At 41.5% G+C, this 14,091-nt stretch overlaps 1 protein-coding gene across 5 annotated transcripts in view; it reads right to left on the bottom strand.

Annotated features, from left to right (window-relative positions):
* plxnb1b (plexin b1b) overlaps positions 1 to 14,091 on the bottom strand; it is a 189,709-nt gene that overhangs the window by 14,067 nt on the left and 161,551 nt on the right. For 4 of the 5 annotated variants that reach the window (XM_057847056.1, XM_057847057.1, XM_057847053.1 and 1 more), the window contains 11 exons: positions 12,592 to 12,768; positions 12,290 to 12,503; positions 11,981 to 12,226; positions 9,537 to 9,716; positions 9,295 to 9,443; positions 5,208 to 5,308; positions 4,669 to 4,886; positions 4,410 to 4,588; positions 4,257 to 4,323; positions 3,791 to 3,937; positions 1,678 to 1,843 (listed from right to left, as the gene is read on the bottom strand). In XM_057847056.1, coding sequence (XP_057703039.1) covers positions 1,678 to 1,843; positions 3,791 to 3,937; positions 4,257 to 4,323; positions 4,410 to 4,588; positions 4,669 to 4,886; positions 5,208 to 5,308; positions 9,295 to 9,443; positions 9,537 to 9,716; positions 11,981 to 12,226; positions 12,290 to 12,503; positions 12,592 to 12,768 — 1,844 coding nt within the window. The remainder of the gene's footprint in view (positions 1 to 1,677; positions 1,844 to 3,790; positions 3,938 to 4,256; positions 4,324 to 4,409; positions 4,589 to 4,668; positions 4,887 to 5,207; positions 5,309 to 9,294; positions 9,444 to 9,536; positions 9,717 to 11,980; positions 12,227 to 12,289; positions 12,504 to 12,591; positions 12,769 to 14,091) is intronic. The other variant, XM_057847055.1, reaches the window with a different exon arrangement.

The following is a 14,091-nucleotide window of genomic DNA, read 5'->3' on the forward strand; positions in this document are numbered from 1 at the left end:
TTGATCTCAATCTAGTTTAGGGCTGCAGCTATCGAATTTTTTAGTAATCGAGTAATCTACTGAAAATCCTATCGAGTAATTTTTTAGGTAAAGAGCAATTATAAATATACATGAGAAAAAAAAGACATTTCATCTAATATTGACCCACTTTCAGTCAATCGATGTCTTTATTTTAGATGTACATTGTTGAAAACGGCCAACAATTGCCTCTCAGATGTGAGTAGAAAAAAAAAAAAAAAAAGACCAATTCACTGCTTTCACTCCAAAAACTTTTAGATCTTATAAAAAAAAGTATATATTTCTTAGCTAAAAATGCCATTACGCTTGATAACACACATCACTTAAAAGTTAGGTGTTTTTCTCACGTTTTTCAATTGAATTTCCATTTGTGTTCCATTTTTAAGTTCTAGTTAAATTTTAGGTCAGTCTAAACTAAGTCCTGATAGGATTTTGAGTTTTTGCAGTGTTCAAAATAAATGTATTGTAACATATAAGGTTATAATATGGCGGGGATATTTGCATGCGTTCCTGAATGCACCGCGTGACGTGTGCGGGTAAGGGAGGTGCGGGAGAGTGAGAGACGTGCCTTCCTGTTGTTGTAGTCGTTCCACAAGTTCCCAAAAAAGAAATAATTGCAACATAACGAAGCGGGTGACTTTTTGTCAACGTGACAGTATGATACCTGCTGTATTGGAGCACATTAGGGGCCAGTGCTTCTAGATGTTTTATCCAGCAATGACTACTGAGCTAAAATTGACAGCTTTATCATATTTTCATTTTACACCCTCATCACTCTACAGCGCTATGTTTTACAGATTAAATAAAGCCTGTAGGTAAGACACGTTAGCCACGCATCGACAGTGGTCTTAATAGAAACCTAGCCCTCCGCAGGGCTAACGTTACGTACGTGAGCAAGTGACAGTAACGTTAATCTTATTTATTAGCGCTGAGAAGTGTACTGATTTAAGATGGCGGCTGTTTACTAACACCGCTGACCCTGTCATTTCACATCTAGTTACATCTAGATACATGTGATATCTATGAGACGCATCAGATGCTACCTGCTACCACCGCATCATGCGGGCTAGTTTTTAGCAACGACGGCGTAGTTTGTAGCGACTGCCGGCTGTAGAAAGGTTTTTTATATTTTTTTATTGCTTCTTCCTCTACGCACGTGACATCAGCGCGTTGTCCAGCATTAAAAGCAGTCCAGGCAAAACGTGATGCTTAGAGCTGGCAAAATTAAGCGATTCCTCGAGGTGAATAAAATTACTCGGATCAGTTTTTAAACTGGAGTTACTTGAGTTGCTCGAGTATTCGTTTCAGCTCTAATCTAGTTACTAGAACACAATGCGATACGTTTGTTTGGCACCCGTTCTCAGATTTTACCTAGGGATATGGTGGAATGGGAACACTCGCATTTTGGGTGTGCCGTCAATCAATGTACAAGTGTATTGCACTATCAGACAGAGCACATTCTGGGGCAATGTGTCAAGCGCCCTGTTAAACTGGGGTTTCCCCAGGTACTTTATAAGCCTGTCGCTAAAACAGTGCTACAAAAAAAAAGTATAAAAGTATACAGATTTTAAACGCATTCAACCAGTTAAAAGTGCAATGGTATAAACAATATGGAGCAAAGCAAACATGTATTGCATTGAAAAAACAGTGTATTCTCACCTAGGTCCAATGAGTCAGCATGTGGTCGGTAAGAAAAAGAGGTGGCTTTGTACACCTGATCCAGCAACTTCTCTTTCACCTGTGTGATGGTGTCACAGTCCAGCACCTTTGAGGGTAGCGGCTGGCACTCATTCATTCCTCCACCCTGCACTAGCACATTGAGTGTCTGGGGAAAAAAGACAAAAACATTCACATTTCTAAACAAATGTATTCTTAAGTAATTATATGTATGTTAGAGTTTGGACTTTATCGTGTAGATAACCATACAGTGAATTCAGGAAAAAAAAGACGAGCACATTTATTCACAATTTTTGCGCTCCAAATAGTGAGAAGCATTTGTCGTTGTACGGGACACAAGTCCCGGCCGAGAAAACCTTGATAAATGCGCTTTCTTGAAGTTTGGGAAACTTGAAAAAATGGCTTTCACACCTCTAACTCTTAAGTTACCTGATATCTCAATGTGCATTTGTGTGCAACTGTAGTTTAGTACAACAAAAAACTATCACGTTATCGCTGAACCTTGTAAAGCTTTTTTTCAACAAGGCTATACTCTCCTACTCCTTAAAATATGATAAGTGACTGTTTTCTTGTGTAGCAACGGTAGCTGATCAAGAGCCAGGCGAGTAGGCCGAGTCCTAGCGGCGACAAATTCCGTGCTTTCAGTTGCAAATAAACCATTGAAAACCCTAACTCTCCATCCACCTCTCAGCATACACCCGCGCATACACACACAGAGAGCCTGTGAGTCCAAATCCTCTCACTTACACACAATGAGTTGCCAAAGCAACTGTTTAACAAGTTAAATGATGGTTTACGCATGCGGCGCTTCTGAAGTTAGTGACTCAAATACAAACATGTGTCAACATCGTTAACTTTAATAAGCAACTCCAGTGCAGTGCCGCAGTGCCTGAGGAACTAAAAGCAGGGAGAGGGAGGGAGCGAGAGTGAGACTAGGCGATCAGCTTGGGACAGCTCATCTGTATTTTTTTTTTTTTAATTGAAAAAAATAATCCGTGATGGACTGAGGGCACAAAGTTTGACGCGTGAAACAGCGAGGGATCACTGTATATCACGATATTATGTGACAATTCATGTAATGATTCAAAATCCTTCTGTATCGGTCCTTAGACTGCACTTCAACTCCCGTCCAGTAGTTAGTACTGTGCAGCAGTATTGCCTTGCAGTCTGCTGTTGACTACTCTGAGAAGAGATTTGTATATGTCGCCCTCTAGTGGCTGGCTGCCATTACTGCATCCGCTAATGTAAACAGTAACGTTAGCTGCTGTTGTTGGCGGCGTGCTGCTGACGGCACACCTCAGCAATGGCTGAAGGAGTACTTCTGGTCGTTTTGCTCGGATTAGTCATTTGAAATTTAGGCTCTTTGGGCTTTTGCTGTAAAAACGGAGGCATGAAGTATTTGTAATCCTGCATTTAAGCAGGTTTGGACTAAAAAAGAACATTTTAATGAAAGCCATATGTTGTGAAAACATTTTTAGTTGAGAGGTGGATTAGGTTTTAGGAATAAATTGACTCTACTGACTTTATTGACTGTACTTTTATGTCCTTTTGTTGTTTTTCTAAAGTGCTATACAAACATCGCAACAATCGTCTTCAGGTGTAGTACCGGGATTAATCGAGATCAAATCTAATCGTGACCTGTGAATCGTGATACGAATCGTATTGCCAAATATGATGCAATACACACCCCTAGTAAGTATAGCATATTATTTTATTTTAATTTATTTTAGCATTTTTATACAAAATATTTTGACATAAATTCCATCTTTAACGGTGAAATCAGACTTAGCTGAAATTCGGGTTACGTCGCCAGCGTAGGAACGGAACCCATTAGTAACTCGGGGACCCCTGTATTTGTGAACCGTCTGGTTTAAGTCCTGCCTTGAACACCCAGCAATGCTCCTTTGTGCAGGTACTGCCTCCTCACCACATACAAAATGAATGGGCTGCAGACGGTGAGTTGGACAGGGCAAAGTGTAGTGTTCTGTTTTTTTAAATTTAATCAATAAAAAAAGCTGTGAATATTTTTTTTCTTTTTAATCAAGGTAGACCACCACCATAAAACCAACAATGAAATTGGATTATTCCTGCTCACCAAGGTCTTGTACTCCACGTCTTCTCTCAGCAAGCGGTTGTCATTAAGTGTGTATTTGGCCTTGCCAGTGACAGCATCAACCGGCCCTTTATCTACCTGGTGCTTTATTGCCCTGAAAAGCATGTAAAGACACTCCCCGGCAGAGTCCTGTAAACACAAAGACACATTTTGTTATTCGACTGCTATCAAAAACTGAACTACCGCACTTGGTAAAGCGCAGACTTTCCTCAAGACAAAACAACAATACAGGTTGTACAGGTGTAATACAGGTGTAAACGTAAGAAGTCCCCCTTACTTTGATTTGTAGAGATAATTGTGACTCATCTAATGCTATTTAACAATACCATTTAAAAATCCACAGGGGTGACAGGAACAACGGAATTTGAGGGTTTTTAATGACATACTATTTGCTCCCTTATCACTACGGTGTCCTATTCAGTAACACAAATAAAATACTTTGACTGACTCTGAGAAAAGCATAAAGACAGATGGACATCCAGTTGGTCAGCAGCTTCTCCACAACTGTCTCGGTTCTGCAGAAAATGATAAGACGTTTGAGTCGCTGAAAAAGCAACTGAATGATAGCTTGAATTTACAAATTCCCTTTCACTTCACTTACCTGCGCAACATCAGTTTCGGGTTCTTGGCCACATACTGATCCACAAGGTCGTTCAAGAGGGTTTTGAGGATATCCGTAAAGTATTCCAGCTTGCCGTGCAGTGCCACCGTAAGTAAAGAGGCAACGTACGCACGGTCTCGTGGAGAAAATGTCCGCTGGCTTTCCAGAGTATGAATGAACTTATGGAAAATATAGTATTTATACACTTTAATTTCTACTCAGTTTGCTCATTGTAAGATACTGATGTTGCTTACGATACCTTTGTCAGGAAAAGTTTACTGTTGAGAAGGTTAGATAGCTGCACCAGACCCTGCTCCACCGTCTGTCTGCGGCACTCCTTTACGTCCAGGTCTCGCCTCAGTGGCGACTCTCGGTGGCCGGGGAAAAAAATGCGTTCTGCGTACATCCGGTAATCAAGGAAAGGGATGCCAGAGCCAACGAGGTCACTTGACATGTCCATCATCTCTGTCATCAGGTCTGGGTAGTCAGAGAGCAGGGGTGAAAAGGTTAGACAATATTACATAAACAGATATAATCTATGTGCATTTGACAGAGTCACACGATATATAAAATGAACTTTTAGACCAGTGGACCTCAACCTTTTTTGCACCACTGTGATGTGCCCCTTTTTTCATACACTGAATCAACCTTTTTTTAACAGCGGTCTCTCCAAAAACTTGACAGCAGATATCCCTGGTCGCAGGCATACTTCTTTTACCTGACATTTTAATTTTTCGAGTAGTACTGTGTTATACACAGCCATAATTTAAAAAATCTGTACCCTGCTCTGACTCTTACCTGTGAACTCCTTCTTACAACGGTCCCTTACACTGGTTTCAAGGTTTTCTAGTTGGATTTGCACCTTTTTGTAGTCTCTCAAAGCCTGCTTGCTCTTTCTCCTGTCAAAGAAAAGGAGTGGATAGTGATCAGAGGACAAAGCAGGTTTCCAAAGAATGAACCAAACTCCAGTCAAATAACTAATTTCATCTCAAAATATACACTGCACAAAAAAATAAAAGGAACATTATAGTAACACATTATACGTAGATATGAATGAATGAAATATTTTTATTAAGTACTTTGTTCTCATAGTGGAATGTGCTGGCAGCAAAATCACAGAAAAATTATCAATGAAAATCATTGTATCAACTCATCGAGGTCTGGATTTGGAGTTATACTCAAAATGAAAGTGGAAAAACAACTCATGTAATGTCCTTTAAACAAGTCAAAATGAGGCTCTGTAGCGCATGTGTGTGTGTGGTCTCTGTGTGCCTTTACGATATGACCTCCCTACAACGCCTGGGCATGCTTCTAATGAGATGACGGAGCGTGTCCTCCAGGGGGATCATCCAAATCTGGACCAGGGCATCACTGAGCTCCTGGACAGTCTGAGGAGCAACCTGGCGGCACCAGATGGACCTAAACATAATGTCCCAGAGGTGTTCTATTGAATTTAGGTCAGGTGAACGTGGGGGCCAGTCAAATTGATCAATTCCTTCTTCCTTCAGGAACTGCTTGCATACTACATCCACATGAGGTTGGGTATTGTCGGGGAGCAGTAGGAACCCAAGCAAATGCCAGTCAAGCTCTACAGTGATGGGCAATGAGCTCACTACAGGATGTCAGGCCCTCAAGCCATCCTCACGGAGGCAGTTTCTGATTGTTTGGTCAGAAACATTCACACTAGTGGCCTGCTAGAGGGCTTTTTTAGGGCTTTGGCAGTACTCATTCTGTTCCTCCTTGAACAAAGGCGTGGATACTGATACTGCTGACGGTTGAAGGACCTTCTACTGCGCTGTCTAGCTCTCCTGAAGTAACTACAATGGGGCAAATAAGTCTTTAGTCAACCACTAATTGTGCAAGTTCTCCCACTTGAAAATATTAGAGAGGCCGGTAATTGCCAACATGGGTAAACCTCAACCATGAGAGACAGAATATGGAAAAAAACCCAAGAAAATCACATTGTTTGATTTTTAAAGAATTTATTTGCAAATCATGGGAAAATAAGTATTTGGTCAATACCAAAAGTTCATCTCAAAATTTTGTTATGTACCATTTGTTGGCAATAACGGAGGCCAAATGTTGTCTGTAACTCTTCACAAGCCTTTCACACACTGTTGCTAGTATTTTGGCCCATTCCTCCATGCAGATCTCCTCTAGAGCAGTGATGTTCTGGGGCTGTCGTTGGGCAACACGGACTTTCAATTCCCTCCACAGATTTTCTATGGGGTTGAAATCTGGAGACTGGCTAGGCCACTCCAGGACCTTGAAATGCTTCTTACGAAGCCACTCCTTTGTTGCCCTGGCTGTGTGTTTGGGATCATTGTCATGCTGAAAGATCCAACCATGTCTCATCTTCAATGCCCTTGCTGATGGAAGGAGATTTTCACTCAAAATCTCTCGATACATGGCCCCATTCATTATTTCCTTTACACAGATCAGTCGTCCTGGTCCCTTTGCAGAAAAACAGCTCCAAAGCATGATGTTTCCACTCCCATGCTTCACAGTGGGTATGGTGTTCTTTGGATGCAATTCAGTATTCTTTCTCCTCCAAACACGAGAACCTGCATTTCTACCAAAAAGTTCTATTTTGGTTTCATCTGACCGTAACACATTCTCCCAGTCCTCTTCTGGAGTTTGGAGTGTGACTGACTGAGGTTGTGGACAGGTGTCTTTTATACAGATAATGAGTTTTAATGAGCTTGTGCAAGGAGCCTCCAGCTATCTCACACACTTTTACGCACAACATCCCCCTGATTGTGGCTTCCATTTCCAGGACACTTGGGTGGCAAATATTTCAAATATTCGCATCTTCAAATTGTCCATCGTTAAAGTGGTGGGTATGCAGTGTGAATATTGTAGTAGTAGTAGTATTGTAGGTTCATACTGCAGGTCTTAATGCACAAATCCGATTTTTTCGTGTTTTTCCAACTCAAGTGAGGCATTAACTTGACGGTCTGAACGGGACAAGTCACATAGAAGTGGACCATTTCAAATCTGAACTGGATCACTTTCGTATGTGGTTTAAATCTGAACTGGGTCACATTTTTTCAGACTGTGGCGGCAGTCTGAACTATCAAGGCTCCCAAATGGCAATTCATGCAGCAAATACGTCAGCAAAGAACGAGAGCAGCACGAAAGACGGCAGCGATGTAGCTGCTCAATAGCGTTAGCGCCTAGCTTGAAATCAGCTTTTGCTACACAGGAGGCTGGCTTGACTACAGTCATAAAAAAACACAATGAAGAAAAGGATAAGCCTGATAATGTTTGGTTTTCTTACTGTGCGCCAAATGTGCAATACTTCAGTATTGCTTACATGGCTGAGTCGGGCTTGCACAGTGCGTATTTGTTTTGATGCTTCTGCGCATGCAGAGTTTAAACGCGACAGACAGCCTTGCGACGGGTGACAAGTGCTACACAATATCGCCAGTTTGACCAGATAGGCTGCGCCCCGCAATGTCGCGCGTTTGAATTTCGTACCACAGGTAAAACGGCTGAATTGCATCAAATCAAATGTGTTCTCATTCATGTGACTCATTTGTGCTTACAAGTGAACATTGACCATTTCGCACAGGAAAATGGCGACCACAGATAGTGGTGAGAAAAATAAAAGAACGAATGATTGAAACAAAGCAAGAAATATTAAGAAATCACGAAAAGAGTGTGCGTTAGCGATCTTTGTAAAAACAATAAATTCGGCTGGCTCGCACTTTTGTTACTTCACTAGATGGCTCCAGCCCTCATTGCAAGTGGATATACATGAATAACATTTATTATTCTTTAAATTTTTCAGATGATTTACCCTTAAAACTGTCCCTTGAATTATTATTTAGGGGTAACATGGGAGGTGTTAAAGACATTAAATGGAATTCAATTATTTCTTATGGAAAAAATACATTCATGATACGAGCACATCCACGTTACGAGCTTGGTCGTGGAACAGATTGTGCTCATATCATGAGGGTCCACTACATCAAGCCGTACTACCAAGTGAAATATATGAGGGGCTGTACAAGACATTTTTCATTCTGGCCCTCTCACACACATACATTCTCCTTTCACTTACAGATATATTCACTCTCACACACATATATATTCTCCTCTCATATTCATACATTTTTACTTTCACATTTACACATTTTCACTCTCACATTGATACATTTTTACTTTCACATTCCTTGATTTTCACTCTCATATTCATATATTTTCACTCTCACATTCATACATTTTAACTTTCACATTCATTCATTTTCACTCTCTTATCCATATATTTTCACTCTCATATTCATACATTTTTACTCTCACATTCATACATTTTCACTGTGTGTATGTATGTAGAAAGAAAATACATGTAAATGAGAGAAGAATATATCGGTATAAGAGTGAATATATATCTGTGTGAGGGGAGAATATATGTATGTGTGAGTGAAAGTATATATATATATGTGTGAGTGAAAGTATAGTGGAAACGGAAGGCAGCTCTGATTGGCTGAGAAGCTGAAGCAATTCCTGTTGAGGCAGGTCAACATGGGAGGAGACGCGAGCACTTCGGCAAGCAGTAATTAATTACAGGCCTCTCTAATCTTTTCAAGTAGGAGAACTTGCACAATTGGTGGTTGACTAAATACTTATTTGCCCCACTGTATGTACGTGAGAGGAGAATGTATGTATACGAGAGGAGAATGTATGAGTGTAAGAGTGAAAATGTATGAGTGTGAGAGTGAAAATGTATGAGTGTGAGAATGAATATATACAGTATGTATGTGAGAGGAGAATATATGTGTGTAAGAGTGAATATATATGCACGTGAGAAGAGTATGTATGTGTGTGAGAGGGCCAGAATGAAAAATGTCTTGTACGGCCCCTCATAGTGTGAAATACAAACCTGTATACAAGTACGATGATAAGGACAACGAGTGCCACAATGGATGCGCCCACTCCAACTCCAATCTGAGCTTCCAGGGGAAAGGTGGCCAGGCCTAGATTGTCATACTGAACCTTACCCAGAGAGAAATTTAAGTTTCCCATATGGACCTGGTGAACACACGTGTAGAGGCAAACTAAATGAGATATCCCTGCTTGACAGATGATGTCATTTTTAAAAGTCTTATCTCAGCAAATACTCACGGTAAATTCGGGCAGGTTGTCAGCACCCTCACGTTTCTTGCCATTAGCTCCTGATGCAGGCTGATGAGGTGGAGGTTCGCAGTACAGATGGTTTCGAGTAAGCGTCTTAACAGCACACACACCCTTCCCGATTAGTACAACCACCTCCTCCTTGTTAATGGCCAGGTCTAGATTTTCCCCCTGAGAAACACACGAATGATTGTAATTAATTCTATTTATTGCGACTGCCTGGCAACTGATTCAGGGAGTACTCCGCCTTCTGCCCATAGTTGTCTGGGATCGGCTCTGCCACCCTTCTATTTATAGTACCGTCTTATTTAAACACCTCTGTAAGGTTCACATTGTATAAGTCAGTACTTCTCAAATAGTGGGGCACCGCTTCCAGGCGGGCGCAGAGCGATGGGGGTGGCACATGTGACATTGGGGAACATACTTTTTTTGCCGTATTAGAATAAAGTGTAATTGCACATCCATTCAGTGGGTGGCAGCGGCGCTTTCATTTTCAGAGAGTGCGCAGTATTTTTCAGCCAAACAAGAGCACACAGCAAAGGGCACTGGAGATATGAAGAGCTAAGACGAGGAAATATGACGAAGCGTTTGTAGCGTTTGGGTTTGACTTTTAATACAACGGGAGACGAGAAAAGACCAGCCTGTTTACGGTGTCTAAAAATGTTTGCAGTGGACAGCATTAATCAATTAAGACATCACTTAAAGACATTGCACCCTAATCACATTGATAAGCCGCTTGATTGTTTTTCAGTGAAACGTGCCGAATATTGATGACAATCGTCCTGCTTCTTCAGTGTTACACCAGTAGACCAGCGATCACTGATAGCATCATATAAAGTGGGATACCAAGTTGCTCAGTGCAAAACATAGCAAAGGAGCTGATACTACCTGCAGTAAAAATAAAAACTGTCCCTCTGTCCAATGACACTATCGTTTTTGTCAGATTAATTTTTGATTTTTTCTGTCAAATTGTTCGGCAGATTGTCCTCATGAAAAAAAATTACACATTGCAACGCAAGTCGAACTCACACAATGCATCAGTTATCAAAACGTAAAACGGTTAAAATAATTAAATTAGGGCAAAAACAGAGCTACTTACATTTGTGTACTTCTTTCCTTGCTTCCGTCATTTTGGAAATGATTCGCGTTGTACTCTGGGTAATCGCTTTGGAGTGAGGCTATTCGTGGCCCTCCGTTTGGAGGGGTGGAAAGCCCTCCCCTTTACCCCTGCACATTAGCGTGATTTGGGACAGCCCTACCCCTACACGTGAATGCGCAAAACGGAGGGTAAAGAGGAGGGAGGAGGGCCAATGGGTGAAATGGGATTCACCCTAGTTAATGTTGCTAATCAATTGAATTTATTGTTATTTTTCAATTTTACTACATTTTATTTTTCTGTATCTAATGTTCCTTGGGTATTTTTACAGCTTGGGTGTGACTTTTTTTTTTTTTTTAATTCATGCAAATTGATGCGTTTCAAGTCTTTTCTGTTACATACAAAACAATGTCAATAAAGTTATACTTTATTGGAAGTTGATCTATATTAATTTTTTTAAAAAGTATAAAAAGTACTGTTTTCCTTTTTTATGACAATAATGTATGTACTTGATAATGTAACTGGAAACTGCAATTTCTGGAGAAATTACTATGGAGCTTTGCTGTGTGGGGATACAGATCTTAGCCCCGCCCAGATTGGTTTGGGGACATTTCGGGGACAATATCAGGTCATATCCTGTTGATTTGGGGACATTTGGGGGACATGTCCTGGTCATATCAGGTCATTTGGGGACATTTAGGGGACATGTCCTGGTGATATCCTTTGGGGACATTTGGGGGACATGTCCTAGTCATATCAGGTCATTTGGGGACATTTAGGGTAGATGTCCTGGTCATGTAAGGTCATTTAGGGACATTTGGGGGACATGACTTGGTTATACGTCATTTGTGGACATGTCCTGGTCATATCGGGCCATCGGGCGAGATGTCTTGGTCATATCAGGCCATTTGGGGGACATGTCCTGGTCATATCAGGCCATTTGGGGGACATGTCCCGGACACATCAGGTTATTTAGGGACATTTGGGGGACTTGTCCTGGTGATATCCTTTGGAGACATTTGGGGGACATGTACTGGTCATATCAGGTCATTTAGGGACATGTCCTGGTCATATCAGGTCATATGGGGGACATGTCCTGGTCATACCAGGTCTTTTGGGGACATTTGAGGGACATGTCTAGGTCATATCAGGTCACTTGGGGACATTTGTAATCCTAAATTAGTCAATCACAAGGGATGAAAGTTGCAACAAAAAATATAACATCTGAGCTTAGCTACTGCAAGCACATCGGTTTCCTATCAGCAGTAACAAACATTGTTGTTACAAATAGCTTTCCATGAATAAAGAGAGCATTGTATTCAACCTGATGTTATCTGACCTCAAGCTGGATGAAGCTGCCTGGGTTGTAGCGATATGCCTTAAGAGGGTCTTGCTGATTCAGTGGGCGAAGGACAGGGTTGGGCTCATAGCTGAAGGCTTGCGGGTTCACAGTGTTGACGTCAAAGTGCAGGTTATCCAGCAAAAACTCCACAGTGACCTTTGATCCCCAAACAGACGAGTCCACCATAGGGGATCGACAGAGGATCAAGGTGGAGGAATTCACCTCGCAACGTTCTGTAAACTGCTAAGACAAAATCATTATAGTATTGTGCAAGCAAAGTATGCACACACATACAAACAAACACACCTGTTTGGCAGAGCAGAGCTGATCCGAACAAACTGGGTCAGGTACCATTTCGGCCAATCTCTTCTGACGATCGCCTCTACCCGCTGTACTTCTTTTCTTCCTTCTGCTACTCTTATTTTTCTGGTTGGACTCATCGGGAAACACTGTCACAACCATCTGCGGGTCCTGCACTACATCCAGGTTGTGGCCTGACACATAGATCAGTCGACCGCCACTGAACAATAAAAACAAAAATAAACTCCCATCTCTTTAGGTAATTGAAAACAGCAGCAGAATATGTGAACGTGGAGTCATCAACTTACCTCATAAAGCTCTTAGTTGGCTTGGCATGCGTGATGTTGGGGTTGTGAGTGTAGTGGTAAGATAACGTGTGCAGGTGGCGGTGGCTGCTGCCATAATGCAGAGTAACCTGCTGACTCCCCGTTTTGTTGCTGCTACTTGTCACACACTGTACACTGGAGTGATGAACCTCTGAGACACTGAGGAGACGAGGATACATGCAGGACATGTGTTAATTCTCTTAGCTCTTGTACAAATAAAGCTCTCTATTTTACAAGGAACGCGTTTGTATGTGCCTCATATTAAATAATGGGAGCAACTGGTTTTAACTTCATGTGGGGGCAAGAGGGCAGCACTAAAAGTGATAATTATTGGCTGAGGCTGAGTCAAGTTGAACAAATTTCTTTTGCTCAAAGTATTTTTTCAGTAAGAACAATATTTTATTATCTGTTTGACAGGGACCACCAGTCCGGTTGTAGGATGGACACTCAGCCTTTTCAGTGATGTGTCCGGCGTCTGAAACAACCCATTAGCCGGACGCTATTTGAATGGCTTTTAACGAAAATAGGCCGCGGTTCATTTTATGTGGTGCAACTCAGACCCACGGTTTTCACAACTGCTCTGTGATTGGTCAAGTTCTGTTAATACGTCCTATATCACTGGTTCAATGAAATGTAAACATAGCTTTACATGTGGCTATCGATGACATAACTTCCAAAATGGCGGACATCTTTTAACATTGAATGTTCCAGTACTTATTCCAAAATCCTTTTTTGCTTCTTTAGATTCCATTGTTTCTTACATATGGTGGACTTTCGCCACTACTGCTGGGCTGCTAATATTCATTGTATCGCTTTATGGACTCACTTTTTCCTTCAACTGGATGGCCCAGGCTGGACGTCTTTGGAGCTAGACTCCTTTGAAAACATCTCCCTTCCCGCACTTCTTGTTGCACCACACGACTATCATATTCCAAACTCATTTAATCCAGTGGTACACCATACCCTTTGGATATGGATCCAGTTTAGGAGATTCTTTAACTACAAACTATTCTCTCTCCTGAGTCCGATTGCCTCCAACCACCTTTTCATTCCCTCTTCCTTTGATTATAACTTTCAGATATGGCATAATAAGGGTATCAAGTCCTTTGCAGACATGTTTCAAGAGGGACATTTTGTTTCATTTAAACAACTGACTGAGAAATATAACCTGCCCAAGACTCACTTTTTTCGTTAGCTGCAAGTCAGGCATTATGTCCGCTCGAATGCGCCCAATTTCCCTTTACTAGCCAGTACCAATCCAATCAACCACTTTCTTTCCTTCGATCCACTTCCTAAAGGTGCGCTGTTGAAACTCTATAGATATATGTCATTGTCATTGGGCTCAGCGACTGAGAAGGTAAGAGCGGCTTTGGAACAGGATTTGGGGCACATCCCTGATAATCTGTGGTATCCCATACTGTCTTCTATACATAAATCAGCAATCTGGCAAGGCACTGCCTTCTTCAGTTTAAGGTGGTGCAC

Source organism: Corythoichthys intestinalis, chromosome 9 (genome assembly GCF_030265065.1).
Source record: "Corythoichthys intestinalis isolate RoL2023-P3 chromosome 9, ASM3026506v1, whole genome shotgun sequence".
In the NCBI taxonomy this organism is placed as follows: domain Eukaryota; kingdom Metazoa; phylum Chordata; class Actinopteri; order Syngnathiformes; family Syngnathidae; genus Corythoichthys; species Corythoichthys intestinalis.